This window comes from Drosophila sechellia, chromosome 3R, assembly GCF_004382195.2.
Source record: "Drosophila sechellia strain sech25 chromosome 3R, ASM438219v1, whole genome shotgun sequence".
NCBI classification, from domain to species: domain Eukaryota; kingdom Metazoa; phylum Arthropoda; class Insecta; order Diptera; family Drosophilidae; genus Drosophila; species Drosophila sechellia.
Genome location: NC_045952.1, coordinates 13,068,732 through 13,085,085, shown reverse-complemented (window position 1 = coordinate 13,085,085; position 16,354 = coordinate 13,068,732). Strand labels below are relative to the sequence as shown.

The window sequence follows — 16,354 nt, the reverse complement described above, 5'->3', positions numbered from 1 at the left end:
ACAATCGAAAACAAATCAAGAACAGCCTCAAGAAATAGAAATTGAACGAAATCCATTACCTCCCTTATTGTACCCAACAGCATCAGCCTATGCATAGGCTTCTCTTTAAGGGGAGGGAAGTAACGTAATTATGCCTTCCTCATAATTCACTTATACAAATGACCGACCGCAGTGGTCCGCCGCATCGATGCCTTGTTAAATAAACAAACATTTTCCGATATTGCGCACCCACTTAAGCCGCGCATCCACTTAAGCCGAAATCAGAACCCAGCCATTAGGCAGGCACATAGCCACGTAGCACATAAGAATTCTTTTTCATATGTATGCACATAAGCATAAGTAAGAAGCGCTCTCGCGCAGATCAAGTAAACAACCCACTAACCCAGTACATCTAAGATTTTCTCACACCAACTGTTTCAGTCTTAAGCTGATATTCAATCAATAAAAACGCAAAGCGGATTCATTCGGAGTTTTTATTTATTTCGGCGTTGATCTTAGTTCAATTACGGATCATTTATTCGACTCAAATTAAAAACTATTTTACTATATATATATCTATATATTATTATATATGTACATGCACCCCTATCCAGTCCGATACTTTCCACCAATTTCTGCATTAAAGTGCAAATAAATTGATTGAATTATTGGCTGCGCGAGAAGATGCGCCCTCTGTGCAGAAATTTACTTTTTAATTTACTCAGAAAACCGAGTAAAAAGGAAAACAATTGGAGCGGCTTAGTAATGACGATTCATTTATGGACTAATGTTTTCCACTCAATTTTATAAAACAAAGAAATATTTTAAAGGTAAGTATCCAATAAAAAGTAACATACAAATAATCCTTGCACATTATTACTTTTAATGATATAATAGCATTAAATTTTGCATTTGAGTAATATTACCTTAGAATAAAAGAATATGCTGAATATCCCATTTACCTATAATCTTTACTTTCTGACTTTTTCTAAAAACGGTTATTGATACGACTCAATTCTGTACAGGGTATATAAGCAAATGGCCACCAGATTGGTTTTATTTTGTGTGAGTTTTTACAGCGCTTTCTCTTTGGCCGGACTGGGCACATTCTGCTATCATTGTCCTGCGGCAGTGCGTCGGGTTGGATATTCCTTTTTTGCACATCCGCAGATTGAGTTACGCCCGCTTGTCCTTTGCAACCGGCAGTCGGTGTCCTTGTCGTCGCCTATCAGTCGCACTCGTTCGAATCGAATTCTCATCCTGGCGGGGGGATCCTGCGATGACGGTGGCCATGGCCGTGAACAGGACATCAGCAGGACTTTTTCCTTCTGCTGCTCAGTTTTTCTTCCACTCGGTTATTGAAAAATCGGATATTGCGTATTTTTTAATTATGAACGAAAAAGACTGGATATTAAGTCCCATTTGGATTTAAATTTAATTAAACTTCACTTTGGGCATGTGGTTGTTTCTTTCTTGCTCTTTGAAGGATTCCGAACGAGTATCTCGGCATTTTAAGCATTAAGTAAAATTTAAAGCGATGGAAAGAAAAGGCACGAATACACCGCCCCACCTCGATTCAATCTGGATTCCTCCTAATTCCCAAAACTTGTGCATACATGCAGAAATATTTTAACTCGCTCGAGCAGTGTAAAGTCCGTTGAACAAATAAACTTGAAAATACATATCATAAATGCATAGTTTTCGTTCTTTTTTCCGGGGAGACTGCCAGACTTTGTTATTCATGTTTGGCCAGACGCTTGAAGGATCAGGGGCCGGGAAAAGGACCACGGGACAATGGAAAGGACCAATGGCAAGGACAAGCTGCTGATGCTGGGTCTGGTTCTTTGGCTGCCACTGCAGTGGCAAGCTCAAAATTTTAATGATATCAAATACATACAAAGCCGAGCCAGGACACACGAGTATGCACATGTGTGTAGCTGGGCACAATGCAGTCGGCATTAAGTGGAAAAGGATGCGGCAGAGATACACTCACACATCAAAAAGCTGGCAGACATACATGCGTAGATTTTATGTATTTGGCTCACGATTTAAGCTGCCCGAGAAGGCTGAGAAGGAGCTGGAGAAGACATTGCTGCGGCACAGAATCCGGCCACTGCGAGTGTGTGTCCTACCCACAGGATATGCGCCAAAAGCAGCCGACAATCAAGCCGGCTCGAAATGATGTACTTAATTCTTCGCAGACCCTTTTTTTCAGCGTCGTTTCTATTTAATAAACTGCATGCAGTTTTCCGCTCACGGGGAAATGCAAATGAAACTGCAAGGACGAAGGAGCAACGGAGAGCGAAATCCTGGGCGCTGCCACCAGCTGCACCACAGGAGTCTAGAGTCTAGACCTTGACGGCCACATCGCCGTCCTTGTCGTTGGCGGTGTCGACTCCGATAAGCATACGCCCTGTGGGCGCGCCAGATATTATAATACGTGGCCATTATCCCGGCTCTGCCGGCGATAAATCACACCGGGACATCTTTGTGTGCCAGCAGCAGACGCAACACCATTGCAGACCACCAGCAGTCCACCAATACTGAGCGAAAAAGAATCAATCGAATACAAAAGTTTTAGATGCTGACTTTTAGACCTCAATCCCGTAGTGCTTAAGCATATAATTTTCTTCCCTAATAATTCTTTAAATTTCATATTTGGAACATTAAATTTTGTAGGATATTTTTCTCTGAGTGTAAAAGCAAAAGCCATTGAAATGGTTGCCCTGGAAACTGGAGCAGTTGGAGTCCGCCAAGCAGACGTTTGCTGGTCATATCTGGCTCGCTGCATCGCGGGCACGCTCATAAAATGTTGCGCCTGCTCACACCCAGGAATCAGATCCTGCAACTCCACTCCAACACCCATCCCCATCTCCATCCCCTCTCTTGGGTCCTGGGTCGACAAATTTGCTTAGAATTTGAAATGCAAGCCAGACAATGGCCGCAGACAGACGGCAAGGACAGACGGAATGAGGATGCGCTGGCTATGAAAAAGGAATAAAAGCTGCCCAGCTCCAACTGAAAGTGGGAAGGCACTGGGATTGTCAGTCGGGATCTGCATTATTATTATTATTACAGTCGCAAGTTCAAGTTCATGGTTGACTCTGGACTGCTCTCGAAATGGAGACCATCATAATGGCGGATTGAGAGACTGGCGGAGAAAAATGAGTGGTGGTGCATCCACATAAATTATATGATAAGGCTGGAAGTTGAGTAGTTAAAATACGCACTTCATATTATTTGGAAATAACTTTAAGTGCTAGTCCCTAAGCTTAGTCTCCATATCCACGCATTAAGAATGTTTTTGACCTGATTTGAATAGAGTTCTTAAAAATCAAAATGTGATATCCAACTCCCATACTGCCTACTAATTTCCTTATGCCCATCCCTACGCATCCATGATTGGCCCTTTTGGGACACCCAGTTCGTCTTGTCACAATGCCAAACTCATCGTTTCATGGGATCCGCTGTTCTGTCTCCTCCGTGAAACTTTTGAATAATTCCGTTGACATTCAGCAGCATGCTCCATTGGCTGCCTTCTCGAATGCGCTGATCCCTGTGCCCCATCTGCATCCGCATCCACAACGTATCTCAACCTCGTACACCCTCCGGATAAACCGGGACCGTTTTATGGCCATGTCCGTGTCTGCTGTCTGCACTCGTGGCCTTCAGACGCTCAAAAACAAGCGACACAAGTTGGACACTGCCAGCGGAGCATCCGCATTCGCAAGGGCTGGAGGAGTGAGAACTGGAGGGGATTGCGACTGGGATTCGTCGGATGGAGCGAGCGGGGGGATCTAATGTGCTGGGCGTGGCTTTGCATTTATTCGTGTGTAAAATTTTAATTGAAATATATATTTAAGCAGGGAAGAGGCGACAGCGACAGCTACGAATGTCATTTGTATCTGCATCTGCCCCTGGCCTTGTATCTGCATCTCGCAGATGCGAACGCTGATGCGGATGCGCGTGTGCCTCGCTAATGTTTTCATTTGCATGCGAAGGACATCAGCCCGGAAGCGTGTTTATATGCAAATGTGTCCTGTGATTATCGAGGCCGCGCTGAAATGTCTGCTCCTGCTGCTCCTGCTGCTGGTGCTCCTCCTCTTCCATGACCACGTCTGGGTGAAAACTATTTGTTTTTGTGCGCTGATTTTGTTTGGGTATCCAGGGGCGTGTACTTTTGTCTGGCCAACGGCACTCTAAAAAAAAACTCGAGAAACAAAAACAAATTTCTGCTGCGCGAATTTAAAAGTTTACTTAAAGCTTGGTCTATGTGGCTGGCACATAAGCTTGTCGACCCATGGATAAATTGAGGGGCAACTGGAATACCCTTGCATTCAGCACGGGCTTATTGTTGTCGTAATTTTCACCAACAGCACAAAGTGCTGAATATGTTTGATCCAAGCGATTGCAAGCAGTTCCTGGTCTCATAGACATCCGGTAAATGGGTCGCTCCACGAAGAGATCGGTGCTGAAGGCGCACAAGAAGACGAAGTTGTGGATGGAGTTCACCGTGAATCTCATAGCCGAACAGCCCACATGGGTGTTCCGATCTGCCATCAGGAGTAGGGCATTTGGAATTCCACTGAAAGGCACTAATTATCAATTTGATCTATTAATTAATATTATACCCCACCTTTTCTCCAAAGTTGTCGGCATATAGAGACCCATTTTAATGTTGATATAGTCCGCATATCTGGTCCAATCCTGTATAATCCGCAACATGAGTTCTAGATCCTCGTAGTCGTTCAAGTTACCCAAATAGTAGTTGGAACCTATATTGGTACCCACATAATAGAATTCCGGTGAGTTCAGGCAAAACTTGTGCGTGGAGCACGTGATGACCGCCAGTCGGGCTAGATCCTACAGTTCAATTGAGTAACTCAATCGGCACATTCGTGCCGCCGCTGCCTTTAGATACTTTTGCTTTCCGCTCGCCGTATAGTTGCGAAACTCATTGAAGGCACTTAGCAATAAATTTCGGTAGGTCGTCATGGAAAGGGTTCTGGCATTCGGGGGACACATGACGCTGAATTTCTAAGCAGATACACAATTTCACGGATGTAGTTTCTTCAGATTGTACTCCACTCACCGATGGGTTATTGCAGGCTAGGTTGTCGGTTCCACAGTAAGGCAGCTGGCAAAAATCAACCAACTTGCTGCATCCAAAGGGAATGAAATTAAGCAGTGCTACGAATACGAACCCACTTAGCTCCATTTTCTAGTGAAGACTGGAGTTTCTGCTAGGGAAAGTATTCCTATTTATTGCCAAGACAAAGTATATATTTCACTGTAGTAACAGTTTCTTCTAGGAACACAAAAAGCTGATTCTAATGATTATTATACACATGCTTTCTTGGGAAGTTATAGAGCTGATATATCGGTACCCTGTTCAAAGGTAGCAACCATACCTCGTTTGATATTATTAATTATAACTGGTATGCTATATCTAAGCTACCACATTCAATATAAGTGTGTCAATTGAACAATGTCGCCAGGGATGTGCTCATTAAGGGCACAGCAGTTGGCGATATTTGAAAAATCCATTAGAGGCGCCTGTCCTTCTGCCACGACCGCAAGGCAACTGTTGCCCCCACCTTCCCTTTCCGCTTCCGCAATGGCCCGCCCCCGACCTTTTGGCCAGATCACACTTAACGCTCCGTGTGGCATAAAATTTCTATACAACAATTTATGTTAAAATTAATGAAGACCTCTTGGCGGGGTGTGTCCGCGTGTTGAGGTGTTAAGCATTAAGCAAGAGCCCGGAAAATGTAAATTCCGAATGCCTGGAGCTCTGGACAGGGGCTTCTGTTGACCCAGGCCGACGGCTGGCTGGCAATGAATGTCATTTGGATTAAGCGTTGGATAAGTTTTTAATTTATTGTGCAGACAACACAATGTCGGCTAGTCCAGAGTCGGCAGATCCGCCAGGTTAAGTGGGGGTGTAAGTGCAGGTTATCTTGGCGTGCTTATCGGAGCGTTCCCATCGCGGCCACGTGCCATGTCCCACGGCCAGGGATACGAGTTCATATACTTCCTCTCCACCTAGTTGAGCTTGAACTGGCTGGGCTCGGTGCCCGAGTGGAGGACCAGGTGCTCGGGTGTCATCGGGGCGGTGAGGGTCACCCAAGACTTGGGCACGCCGGCGTCATCGCGAGCTGATTGCAGGGCCTGCTGCAGGGCAAATGCGACTGCGACGGACAAACAGATGGCTGGCTCTCCGGTGGCTAAGGATAAAGAATTCCCAGTTAGTTGGCTTTACAACCTTGCTGTAGATAGGTACTTACCCTTGGACCTCATGAAGCCCGCCTTGTTGGGACTCTTGGGCAGCAGCTCGATGCGCAGATCAGTGGGTATGTCCTTCGCTCCTGGTGGCTTATACGTCCAGGTACGATTCGTGAGACACTCGCCCGTCTTCGGATCCGCAATCACCTGCTCACTGGTCCAGTAGCCCAAGCCCATCATGAAGGCGCCCTCGATCTGGCCAATGTCCACATTGGGATTCAGACTCTCGCCAGTGTCCTCCAGAATGTCCACTCTGCCAACAATGTAGTTACCGGTGAGGACATCCAACTCTACCTCGGTGAGGCAGAGACCGCATACAGAGTACGGATCCATGTCGCCCTGCTTGCACTGATCGCTGGCGATCAGATTGATCTTGCGGTTGTAGGCCTCCCGGATGAGGTCCTGCCAATTCTCGGGCTTCACCTCCTCGCGCACGGGCTTCAATCGTTCGTTGAGAGTCTCGCACGCCTTGCGAACTGCAAAGCAGAGGGATTCACTGCCCACAGCCCCACCGGTGACCATGGAGTTGGCTCCGTTGATGGTATCGCTGGCCTCGATGCGTACCTTTTCCATCGGAATGCCCAGGGTGTGGCCCACCACCTGCGAGATCTTGGTGTTCATGCCTGGCGAAGAGATACAAAAGTTTAAGACCAGCTTCTTTACCTAGGGATCATCACTCACCTTGACCCATTTCAATGCCTCCATGGGAGACCACCACGGTGCCATCGCTGTGGTAGATAGCCACCGTAGCGGGGAATTGCCCAAAGTAACCGATCTGGTACTCCATGATACACAGACCCAAGCCGCGCTTGTGCCAGCGATTCTCCTTGTTGTGGGCTATAGCGTCCGCCTTGCGTTCCCTGTACTTGGTACTTTCCAGGAATCGCGGCATCATGTCGCCCATTTTATGGGCGGGTAGCATATTGGCGAAACGAACGTCAACCGGATCCAGTCCAGTCTCGAAGGCGATGTGCTCGATGATATTTTCCATCATTGCAATGCCCTCCACGGAGCCAGGAGCACGGCACGGAGTATTCGATGGCGAATCTGTGTAGACTAAGTAGCCATCAAGTTTGTAGTTGTCGCTGAACTCGTAGCAATTCTTGGATAGCATAACGGTGTGACCTATGGGTGATTCGTTGGACAGATATCCAGCATCCTCGTAGAATCGACTTACGATACCGGAAATCTTTCCGGATTTCTGAACGAAGAAGTCGTAATCGCAATGGAAGGCCCAGCGTTTGCCCAGACTGGTCATGATGGACTCCAGGGACTGGACGAATCTAATGGGTCTGTTCAGCTTGTGAGCAGCCAGAGCAGCAGCGGCAGCAGCCAAATTGCATCGTGTGGCCTTGCCTCCATATCCTCCTCCAATACGACGTGTCTTTACCTGAACATCGTTGGACTTGAGGTTCAGCACATTGGCGATGGTGTCCTGGGTTAGGTCCATCCACTGGGTGGCAGCGTACACCTGCAAGCCGCCCTCGAAGGGCAGAACCACTGTTGTCTGCGGTTCCATGTAGTAGTGGTACTGGAGTCCCATATCCAGTTGGCCGGAGGAGCTCACATCGAAGGGTTCCTCTAGCTGGAGGACCTCGATGGTGGACTTGATGGGCTGCTCCAACCGCTTGTTATTGCCAGCTTCGGATCCAACTTTGTCTAGCACTGCCTTCAAGGTGGGTAGTATTTCTTCCGCTCCGCCTTCGTAGGTCAGTTTCACCAGCTCTGCTGCCCGATTGGCCAGCGAATTGGAGTTGGCTAGGATTATGCCCACGGGTTGACCATAAAACTTAATCTCTCCTGTGGCGAATAGTTCCTCATCCTTGGGGAAGAAATGAGTGTCGCGGATTTTGGGCCCAACGTAGTTGGGTCCCGGAATGTCCTTGGCGTCGAGATACGCCACCACCCCGGGTAGATCCAGAGCTGGTTGCGTATCCACTTTGGTTACATTGGCGCCCACCTTCTTCGCGGTGACAAATGCAGCCCACAACTGGTTGTGCTGGGTGGGCAGATCGTTGGAGTAGGTGGCTTCGCCAGAACACTGGATCAGACCCTCGTGCTTCTCCGTTGCCTTGGTAACCGGGTAGTGCTCCTGGAAGGTCTCAAAACTCTGCTGGCCACTTGACACGGGACGTTTCAGGAGAGAACCGCCTGTGACGAATCGACTGCCCAAACCCTGCTTTCGCTGAGCCGCTACCTTCAAGAGGAACTTGTAGAAAAGACCACAGGCCAACTTGCGTCGGTAGACGGGTGAGGCATCCGGAAGAACGGCATCCGGCTGGAGCAGGGTGGACAGCTGCCCGAAGGCCTTCTCCACCAATCCCTTCTCGAAGGGATTCTTGCCCTGAATCAAGTTCTCAATCGCGGTGGCATGCACGAATTCGGGATGGATGCCACCGAAGCAAATGCGAGCTGATTTCACCTTGGAGTCTGCCGTGAATTCCACAAGGAAAGCAGCATTCACATAGGCATGGGCATTCTGCGCACGGGGCATAATCTGTTAAAAGAGTACAATTTAAGTGTTTTAAATTTTAAATAATTTGTAAATGAAAGAACGGCTATCTTATCTGCTTTGAGATAATCACGACAAAATACTTACTCGCCTATATCGCATATCTAAAAACTTACAAGCTATTGTCAAAGTCGCATTACTTTCGTTGATAAGAAATTATACTGCACTTCACTTCGTATACACTATAATTTGCACTCACCTTGTAGGAGTCAAATGCAAACCGCTCCTTGGGATACGCGCGCAGCACAAGACCACGGATAATCTTTCCCTCCATGGAAGAGCCAAGATAGCTGGCCAGGCTGACAGTCTGCTGCTTGTCCACCGCCTCCTGGACAATCACTTGGGCATCTAGGGCCTCCAGAACGATGAACACATCCGAGGGGAACTCCGGGTGGGCATGCTTGGTGGCCAGGTTGCCCGCCAAGGTGCCGGCCTGGGTTAATGCGAAATGGGTTGATAAACACAAGGTGCTCAAGGTGTTTTCATTGTTGGCCTGATTAGATAAGGCTCGAGGGCTTACAAACCTCTTTGATTTGACTTACATTGCGCACTGGAACATTAGCGATCCAATCGAGGTGTTGCCACACCTGAGACAAGTACTCGAAGCCCTTCGTCTTCTCCAACTGGCGACACAGCTCCATGGTTTCGCTGAGGCTCATATTTCCACCGAGAGTTAGGGATGAGTTATCCGCGCTCAGCTTATGACCCTTGAGGTCAGCCAAGCCGGATACATCGATGAATGCCTTAATGTCCGGACGACGTCTGTAGACGCCGTGGGCCGTGTTTCCAGCCACCAGCATGTAGGGCAGTTTCTCTTTGAGTGCTCCCTGCAGAGCGGCAAAGAGGTCACCCAGACTCTCCGGCCAACTCCAACGGCTGCCATCCGGATACAGTTGGCTGCTCTTGGGCTGCTGCTTCTTGCAGCTGCCGGAGCAGGCTTGGCCAGTCTTGGGACACTGTTTGGTGCTCAGGTCTTCAATGTCAATGCACTCAGCAGGCACCTGGATGTTGCTGTCCACAGCAAAGGACTTCATGGCGTCAAGAATGGGACGATAGCCAGTGCAGCGGCAAATGTTGCCTCCAAAGGAGTTCTCCACCTCCTCCATCGTGACCTTGCCGCCCTTGGACTTCAGCAGGCCGTACATGTTCATCACTATTCCCGGCGAGCAGTAGCCGCACTGGGTGCCGTTCATCTTGGCCAATCGCTGCTGGATGGCATGGTAGCCGACCCGCTTGTTGCCCAATCCCTCCGAGGTGGTAACCTCCAGGCCCAAGCACGTGTTCAGCAGCGTGAGGCACGAGTTGACCGCCCAGGTGCGCGGCTCTCCGGTCTCCGGATGAATCCCAGTCAGGGTGCAAACGCAGACACCGCATCCGCCCTCCTGGCACATGAACTTCGTGCCCGTTAATCCGGCATACTCTCGAATGAAAGTGTTCAGCGAGATATCCGCCGGCAGGGCAGCCAGGTTGACTAGGGGTATAAACATAAGGGGGCATCAGTGCCTACACAATACATGTGTTATCTTATCAAGTAGCCTAATTCCTCACAACGTGTCAAAAATCAATACTTTGCGATATCTGCTTTTTATAAGCTAACGATTGCTGAGCTATTATTAAAATATTTTAAAGGAGAAGGTTTGTATTTTATATTCAGTACCTCTCCGTTTGTAGAAGTGTTCTGACGGCTAATGAAAATAAATGAGAAAATGAAATGGAACCATATAAAATATTGTTACAACTGTTAAACGAGTCTAGCGATTTTTTACTCATTATTAATTCATTACCTTTAATTCCAAAGGAAGATATTTAATATTGTTTTTCTTGGGTCACCATAATTATGGTAGTTAATTTATAACACATCACCATGACAATACACTTTTGGAAGAATAGAAAACTTTTTCACAAGGTCGTCACAACTCTCATCTAACTAACTAGCAGGTATTCAGTAGTCGAATATTTCGACCCTGGCGTTCCAGTTAGTTGTCTCGGCAATCTTGTAGATGCCAGCCCCCATCAATCCATAGGCAATTAAACTGCCCACACATGCATACCCACCTTCGTGGCTGGTGCCGTTGATTGTAATTCTGCCAGCCATTATCTGTGCCTTATATAAGTCCTCGAATCACTTAAAAGTCGTCCGTGAAAAGTTGTGAAATTAATTGCAGAATTTTTCGCCTTCAATTGACGTGGGTGTTTAGAAATATTTGAATGGTAGTGGGTTCTGGAAACTACGATATTTCACCATATGTGGCAATGAGTCCACTTGACAGCCTCGTTTGATTCCACGCCGAACTGCGAGCAACTGAGGGTATGGGCCTTCCGTAGCCCCATATATATAGTGGTTCTCTGGCCCCCGAAAGAGACTCCCGCTTCTCCAAGTTCAAGTTCACCAGCTCCCCGCTCTTAACTGCCATGTTCTATATACTGCGCTCACCATACAGCATTAGATCATCGTCTGCCGGTTTCGAATACTCTCCCTCATTTACGGAACTGAGAGCTTTATCAGTAAACGGTTTCATTGGACGATTTTGTTTTGCTCATATTTCTAAACAAAACGGCGAGATTATGTTCGGAATAGGGGAACTAGTCCCATAAACAGAGTGGTGCCTAATGAGCAAAAAATTTCTTCAAAACCCATATGTATGTACATATGTATACAACTCAAATAGGAATTATACATATAACAAGAGAACGATTCTTCATTCTTCAAATGATTTCCCCACGATTGTATATTTATCCAATAAGAATAGTTACATAATACAGATAAAGAAATCAAAAGATCGAACAAAAAGAAGTAGCAGTACACCAAATGAAATATCGGAAAATACCCAAATCTAGGCCAGAACTTCCTTTCATTGCAAGGCGAATGCTTCAACCTGACTTCCGGAGTTAAGAACGACCGTTTCCGGCGTCGTAGGTGCCCCCAAGCGAACCCACTCCCTAGGTAGACCCGCATCGTTCCTGGCCGACTGTATGGCGTGTTGCATGGCGAACAGAGCTCCGACAGCCAGGCACAGAGCAGGCTCACCCGTGGCCTTGGATCGCATGAAGCCCACCGGGTTGGGACTCTTCTGGAGCAACTCGATGCGAAAGTCTATCGGGATATCCTTGGCCCCTGGTGGGTGGTAGTTCCAGGTGCGGTTCGTCAGGATCTGTCCTGTCTGGCGATCGTAAACCAGCTGCTCGGTGAGATAGTAACCCAAACCCATGACAAAAGCGCCCTCTACTTGACCCACATCGATGTGTGGACTCAGGCTTTCCCCGGCATCCTCTAGAATGTCCACCCGGCGGATCAGATGGTTGCCCGTCAGAATGTCCAGTTCCATTTCGGTGAGACTCAGCCCGAAGATGTTGTAGTTGGGTATATCGCCCAACCGGTAAGATTCCGTGGCGATGAGAAAGACGGACTGCAAAAAGGCCGCTTGGAGCACCTGCACCCAGGTCGCCCGAGGTCCGAGTCTTTCCTTCACCGGAGCCAGTCGCTTGTTCAGAGTGTCGCAGGCTTTTCTCACTGCCAATCCGATCATCTCGCTGGTCATCGAGTTGGCCGTCAGCATGGAGTTGGCTCCGTTGACAGTATTGCTAGCCTCCACTCTCACCTGGCCCAACGGAACACCCAACACGAAAGCTGCCACCTGGGCCGCCTTGGTGTTCACTCCTTGGCCAATCTCAATGCCTCCGTGCGAGATCACCACCGACCCGTCCTCATGATAGATGGCCACTGTGACCGGATAGTTGAAGGCCACGGTCGTGTTCAGCGGGAAGCTCATTAGGGCCAATCCCAGACCTCGTTTGCGCCATCGGTTCTGCGAGTTGAATAGGTTAATCTGGTCCCGCCGCTTGCGATACTCTGTGGAGGCCAGAAACTTTGGCAGCAGCTGCACCATTTTACTTCCGGGCTGAAGATTAACCAATCGAACATCGGCAGGATCTAGCTGGCAGGTGAAGGCTATGTGCTCCAAAGCGGTCTCCGTCATGGCAATTCCTGTAAATGTGAACGATATATAAATACTATCAACCTTTTATATTGGTTTTTGCTTTACCCTCTGCAGACCCAGGAGCTCGACACCAAGTGGAGCTGGGTGCATCCGTTCTGATGGCACTGCCTTGGGTCCTATAGTTCGCGTCAGTCAGATTGTAAACATTCCTCAGAATTGGCAGAGTCAGGAAGTCAACGACGTTCTCATTTAGATTACAACCGGCATCCTCATAGTAGTTATTACTCAACATGATAATGGATCCATTAGCTCTGGCTCGGAACTCGTAGTCCGATCTGCAGGCCCATCGTTTGCCAATGCTCTCCATCATGGACTCTATGGTCTGGACAAATCTAGCAGGTCTCCTCAGCTTTGAAGCCACCAAAGCCGTGACGCAAGCAACTATATTGCCCCTAGTGACCTTTGCACCATACGCTCCACCCACTCGTCTAACTTGGAGCTGAATGGAGTTCACACTAACACTCAACATGTGGGCAATCGCTCCTTGGGTGGCGTCCATCCATTGGGTGGCGCAGTATACCTGCAGAATGTTATCCAGCGGCACCACGATCGTTGTCTGGGGTTCCATGGTGAAGTGGTATTGGGACGCAAGCTCCAGGATCCCCCTTCCCAGAACATCGCCGGGTGCAAGAGGAGGCATCTTTAGGGGTTCCACAGGATCCTTCTTTGTGCTCACAATCCGATCGGTTTGCTTTTCCGCTAACACTTGGTTCATGGTCGTGAAGATCTTCCGCTGATCCCGGGCATAGGTGACCACAACCAATGTTGCAGCATAGACAGCCGCATCATGGGTGAGAGCTGCGATGACTCCCAACGGTTGATCAAAGTATTTGACCGGACCGGCAGCAAAAATCTCGTCAACCTCAGGGGTAAACTGATCCACCAGAACAAAGTTGTTGGAGCCTGGGATATCCTTGGCCGAATAGAAGGCCACCACTCCCTTGCACTGAAGAGCAGCGGAGGGATCAATCTGCTCGATGGTGGCACCCACTCGTTTTGCAGTTACAAAGGCACAGTGGACGGCATTCGAGGTGGTCAGCAGGTCGTTCATATAAGTGGCCTCGCCAGAGCACTGAATGAGACCTGGAAATCCGAAAAGGATAATAATTATTATACCACGTATGGAAAAGGTTTTCCTCAAGCGATGTACCTTCTAGTTTTTGTACAGGTTGCGTGACGGGATAGTTTTTCTTAATGGTCTCGAAGGATTGGCTTCCCGAGGAAAGTGGTCTCTCCAGTAGCAAGCCTCCAGTGCGAAATCGTTCTCGAACTCGTTCCTTGGGTGCGGTGGCCAGCAGAAACTTGTAAAGCAAGGAGCAGGCTAGCATCTGGCGATATTCCGGGGAGGCCTCCGGAGGACGCTCCTCGGGTTGCAAGCTAGCTGGGAGTTCCTGAAAGATCTGCGCAACTGTGGCGGGATCGTACAGATCCCTGCCAGGAAGCAGTTGCTCCACTTGGTCATCGTGTATGTAATCTGGTCGGATGTTGCCAAAACATATGCGTGCGGAGTGGACAATCCTGCGCTGAATGTCCTGCCATTCAATGAGAAAGCCTGCATTCACATAAGCATGAACATTCTGCGCTCTGGGCAGGATCTGTTGTTTGGAGAGGAGATTCAGTTAACTAAATACATATTTTTAGAAATTAGTTCACCCACCTTATAAGATCTGAACAGGAATCTGTCCTTTGGATAGGCTTTCAGGATAAAACCACCTAGAACCAGCTTGGAGGTTGTATCGCTTAGATACGTCAGCAGGTTCATCACCCTTTGCGTACTGGGATTATCGTAGACCAGGACTTGGACATCCAGAGCCTCAAATGTGATGAACACATCGGAGGGAAATTCAAAATGCTGCTTCTTGATGTTGATGTTGCCCGCCAACGTGCCATTCTGTGGAAATTTAATTATAAATTATTTACAAAATTTTAAGTTACAATTTAATATATTTTTCTAAATACAATTTCTCCCAGTGTCTGCAGCGACTTTAATTGATTTACTATCTTTGCTGTGAAAGTAAAATGGGGTTTTAAGCTAAAATGTTCTCTGTGCTAAGAGTTGCTTGCTTTTGTTAAGAAATTGGAGAGTAACTCAAAGCAATGACTTCGATTTAAGAAGTAAATTAACATTGCAATTTAAATGAACAATACTTATACGGTGACATAATTAATCGAAAAGTTCATTGGCCTTGAAATATGTTGTTAAATAAGGGTTAAGATAAATCGCAGGAGAAAGAGCATTCAGTTGTCAGAAACTACTATTATTTTCGCTAATCTTCGTCTTGGCCAAGCGCCAAAACGAGTTTCTGGATTTATGGAGCGCTCTACTCACATTTCGCACCGGCACATTGGCAATCAGGTTGAAGTGCTGCCACAACTGGGCACAATACTCGAATCCGGGCCTCTTGGCAGCCAGCAGGAAAACCTGCATGGCATCCGTGAGAGTGACATTCCCGCCCAGCAGCAGATGATCCGTCTCAATGCTGTACTGCCTCAGCTCCGGCACCATGTTCACGTCGATGAAGTGTCGGATGTTCCTGGGTCGCCGGTAAACTCCATGGGCGGTGTTTCCGGCCACCAGCATGTAGAGATCTCCGTTCGCCACCTGACTAAGGGCTCCGAAGAGCTCTGCCAGGGACTTGGGCCAGTACCACTGACTACCCCCATGATCCCTTACAGGTGGTCTCGAGCAGCTGCCCTTGCAGGATTGTCCAGTTCGCGGGCAGAGCAGCTCGAAGGAGTCCTCGATGTCCACGCATTCCGGCGGTACCTCTATGTTGCTGTCCACCGCGAAGGACTTCATGGCATCCAGAATGGGTCGATAGCCGGTGCAGCGGCAGAGGTTTCCACCGAAAGCGTCCTCCACCTGCGACATGCTCACCTGCCCGCGATGTTGCTCCAGCAATCCGTACATGTTCATCACGAATCCGGGCGAGCAGTAGCCGCACTGGGTGCCATTCATCTGAGCCAGGCGCTTTTGAATGGGATGGTAGCCACTCTGCTGGTTGCCCAGTCCCTCGTCCGTCATGATCTCCGCATCGTCACAGGTGTTCAGAAGCGTCAGGCACTGTGGAATGGTCAAATTTAACCCATCGTTTAAATATATTTTAATTCTAGTAATTACAAATTTAACTTTTTATTGCTCGCTGTGGGGAGAAAGCCACTCCCCGAAAAGCGACTTCTTACCGAGTTGGCTGCACGGGACTGAACCTCCTGGGTGACCGGGTGGCGGCTGCGGATGACGCAGACGCAGGAGCCACAGCCGCCCTCCAGGCACATGTACTTGGTGGCCGTCAGGTGCAGGTGCTCCCGGAGGAAGGCGTTGAGGGTGGTGTCCGGTGCATAGTCAGCCGCCTGCACCTCGTACGGAAAGCCATTCACATTGAACTTGATGCTCATCGCTGCACAGTCGTCGGTCGAATGGAGCTCTTTTGGCCATTCGTTTCTATTTCAAAGCGCTGCTGAAACCTGATTACCCGTTAATTAGGCTAAACGGGTTGGAGCAGATTAAAGTGCCATCTAAAGCGTACACTGAGCGAAACCGTGCTCTCTGCGAAACGAACTATGTTTTTGCTCATGCGTT

At 48.3% G+C, this 16,354-nt stretch overlaps 3 protein-coding genes across 3 annotated transcripts; all 3 read right to left on the bottom strand.

Annotated features, from left to right (window-relative positions):
* Nucleotides 1–738: 738 nt before the first annotated feature.
* LOC6606234 (allergen Tab y 5.0101) lies at nucleotides 739–5,218 on the bottom strand. The gene is given in 3 exon segments (XM_032720704.1): nucleotides 739–4,564; nucleotides 4,616–5,016; nucleotides 5,072–5,218. Coding segments are annotated over 3 exon segments (843 nt in total). The 5' UTR covers nucleotides 5,198–5,218; the 3' UTR covers nucleotides 739–4,248.
* Nucleotides 4,216–11,084, bottom strand: LOC6606233 (indole-3-acetaldehyde oxidase). Its single transcript, XM_002031005.2, has 8 exons — nucleotides 10,832–11,084; nucleotides 9,319–10,247; nucleotides 8,976–9,209; nucleotides 6,946–8,761; nucleotides 6,267–6,887; nucleotides 5,072–6,206; nucleotides 4,616–5,016; nucleotides 4,216–4,564 (listed from the first exon to the last, which is right to left on the bottom strand). Exons 1-6 carry the CDS (start codon nucleotides 10,869–10,871, stop codon nucleotides 6,025–6,027), a joined length of 3,822 nt encoding a protein of 1,273 aa, XP_002031041.1. The 5' UTR covers nucleotides 10,872–11,084; the 3' UTR covers nucleotides 4,216–4,564; nucleotides 4,616–5,016; nucleotides 5,072–6,024.
* Nucleotides 11,085–11,478: 394 nt separating this feature from the next.
* On the bottom strand, nucleotides 11,479–16,177 carry LOC6606232 (indole-3-acetaldehyde oxidase). Its single transcript, XM_002031004.2, has 6 exons — nucleotides 15,958–16,177; nucleotides 15,104–15,838; nucleotides 14,432–14,665; nucleotides 13,925–14,369; nucleotides 12,820–13,857; nucleotides 11,479–12,761 (listed from the first exon to the last, which is right to left on the bottom strand). The coding sequence occupies exons 1-6, from the start codon at nucleotides 16,168–16,170 to the stop codon at nucleotides 11,629–11,631; spliced, it is 3,798 nt and encodes a 1,265-aa protein (XP_002031040.1). The 5' UTR covers nucleotides 16,171–16,177; the 3' UTR covers nucleotides 11,479–11,628.
* Between the last annotated feature and the right edge of the window lie 177 nt (nucleotides 16,178–16,354).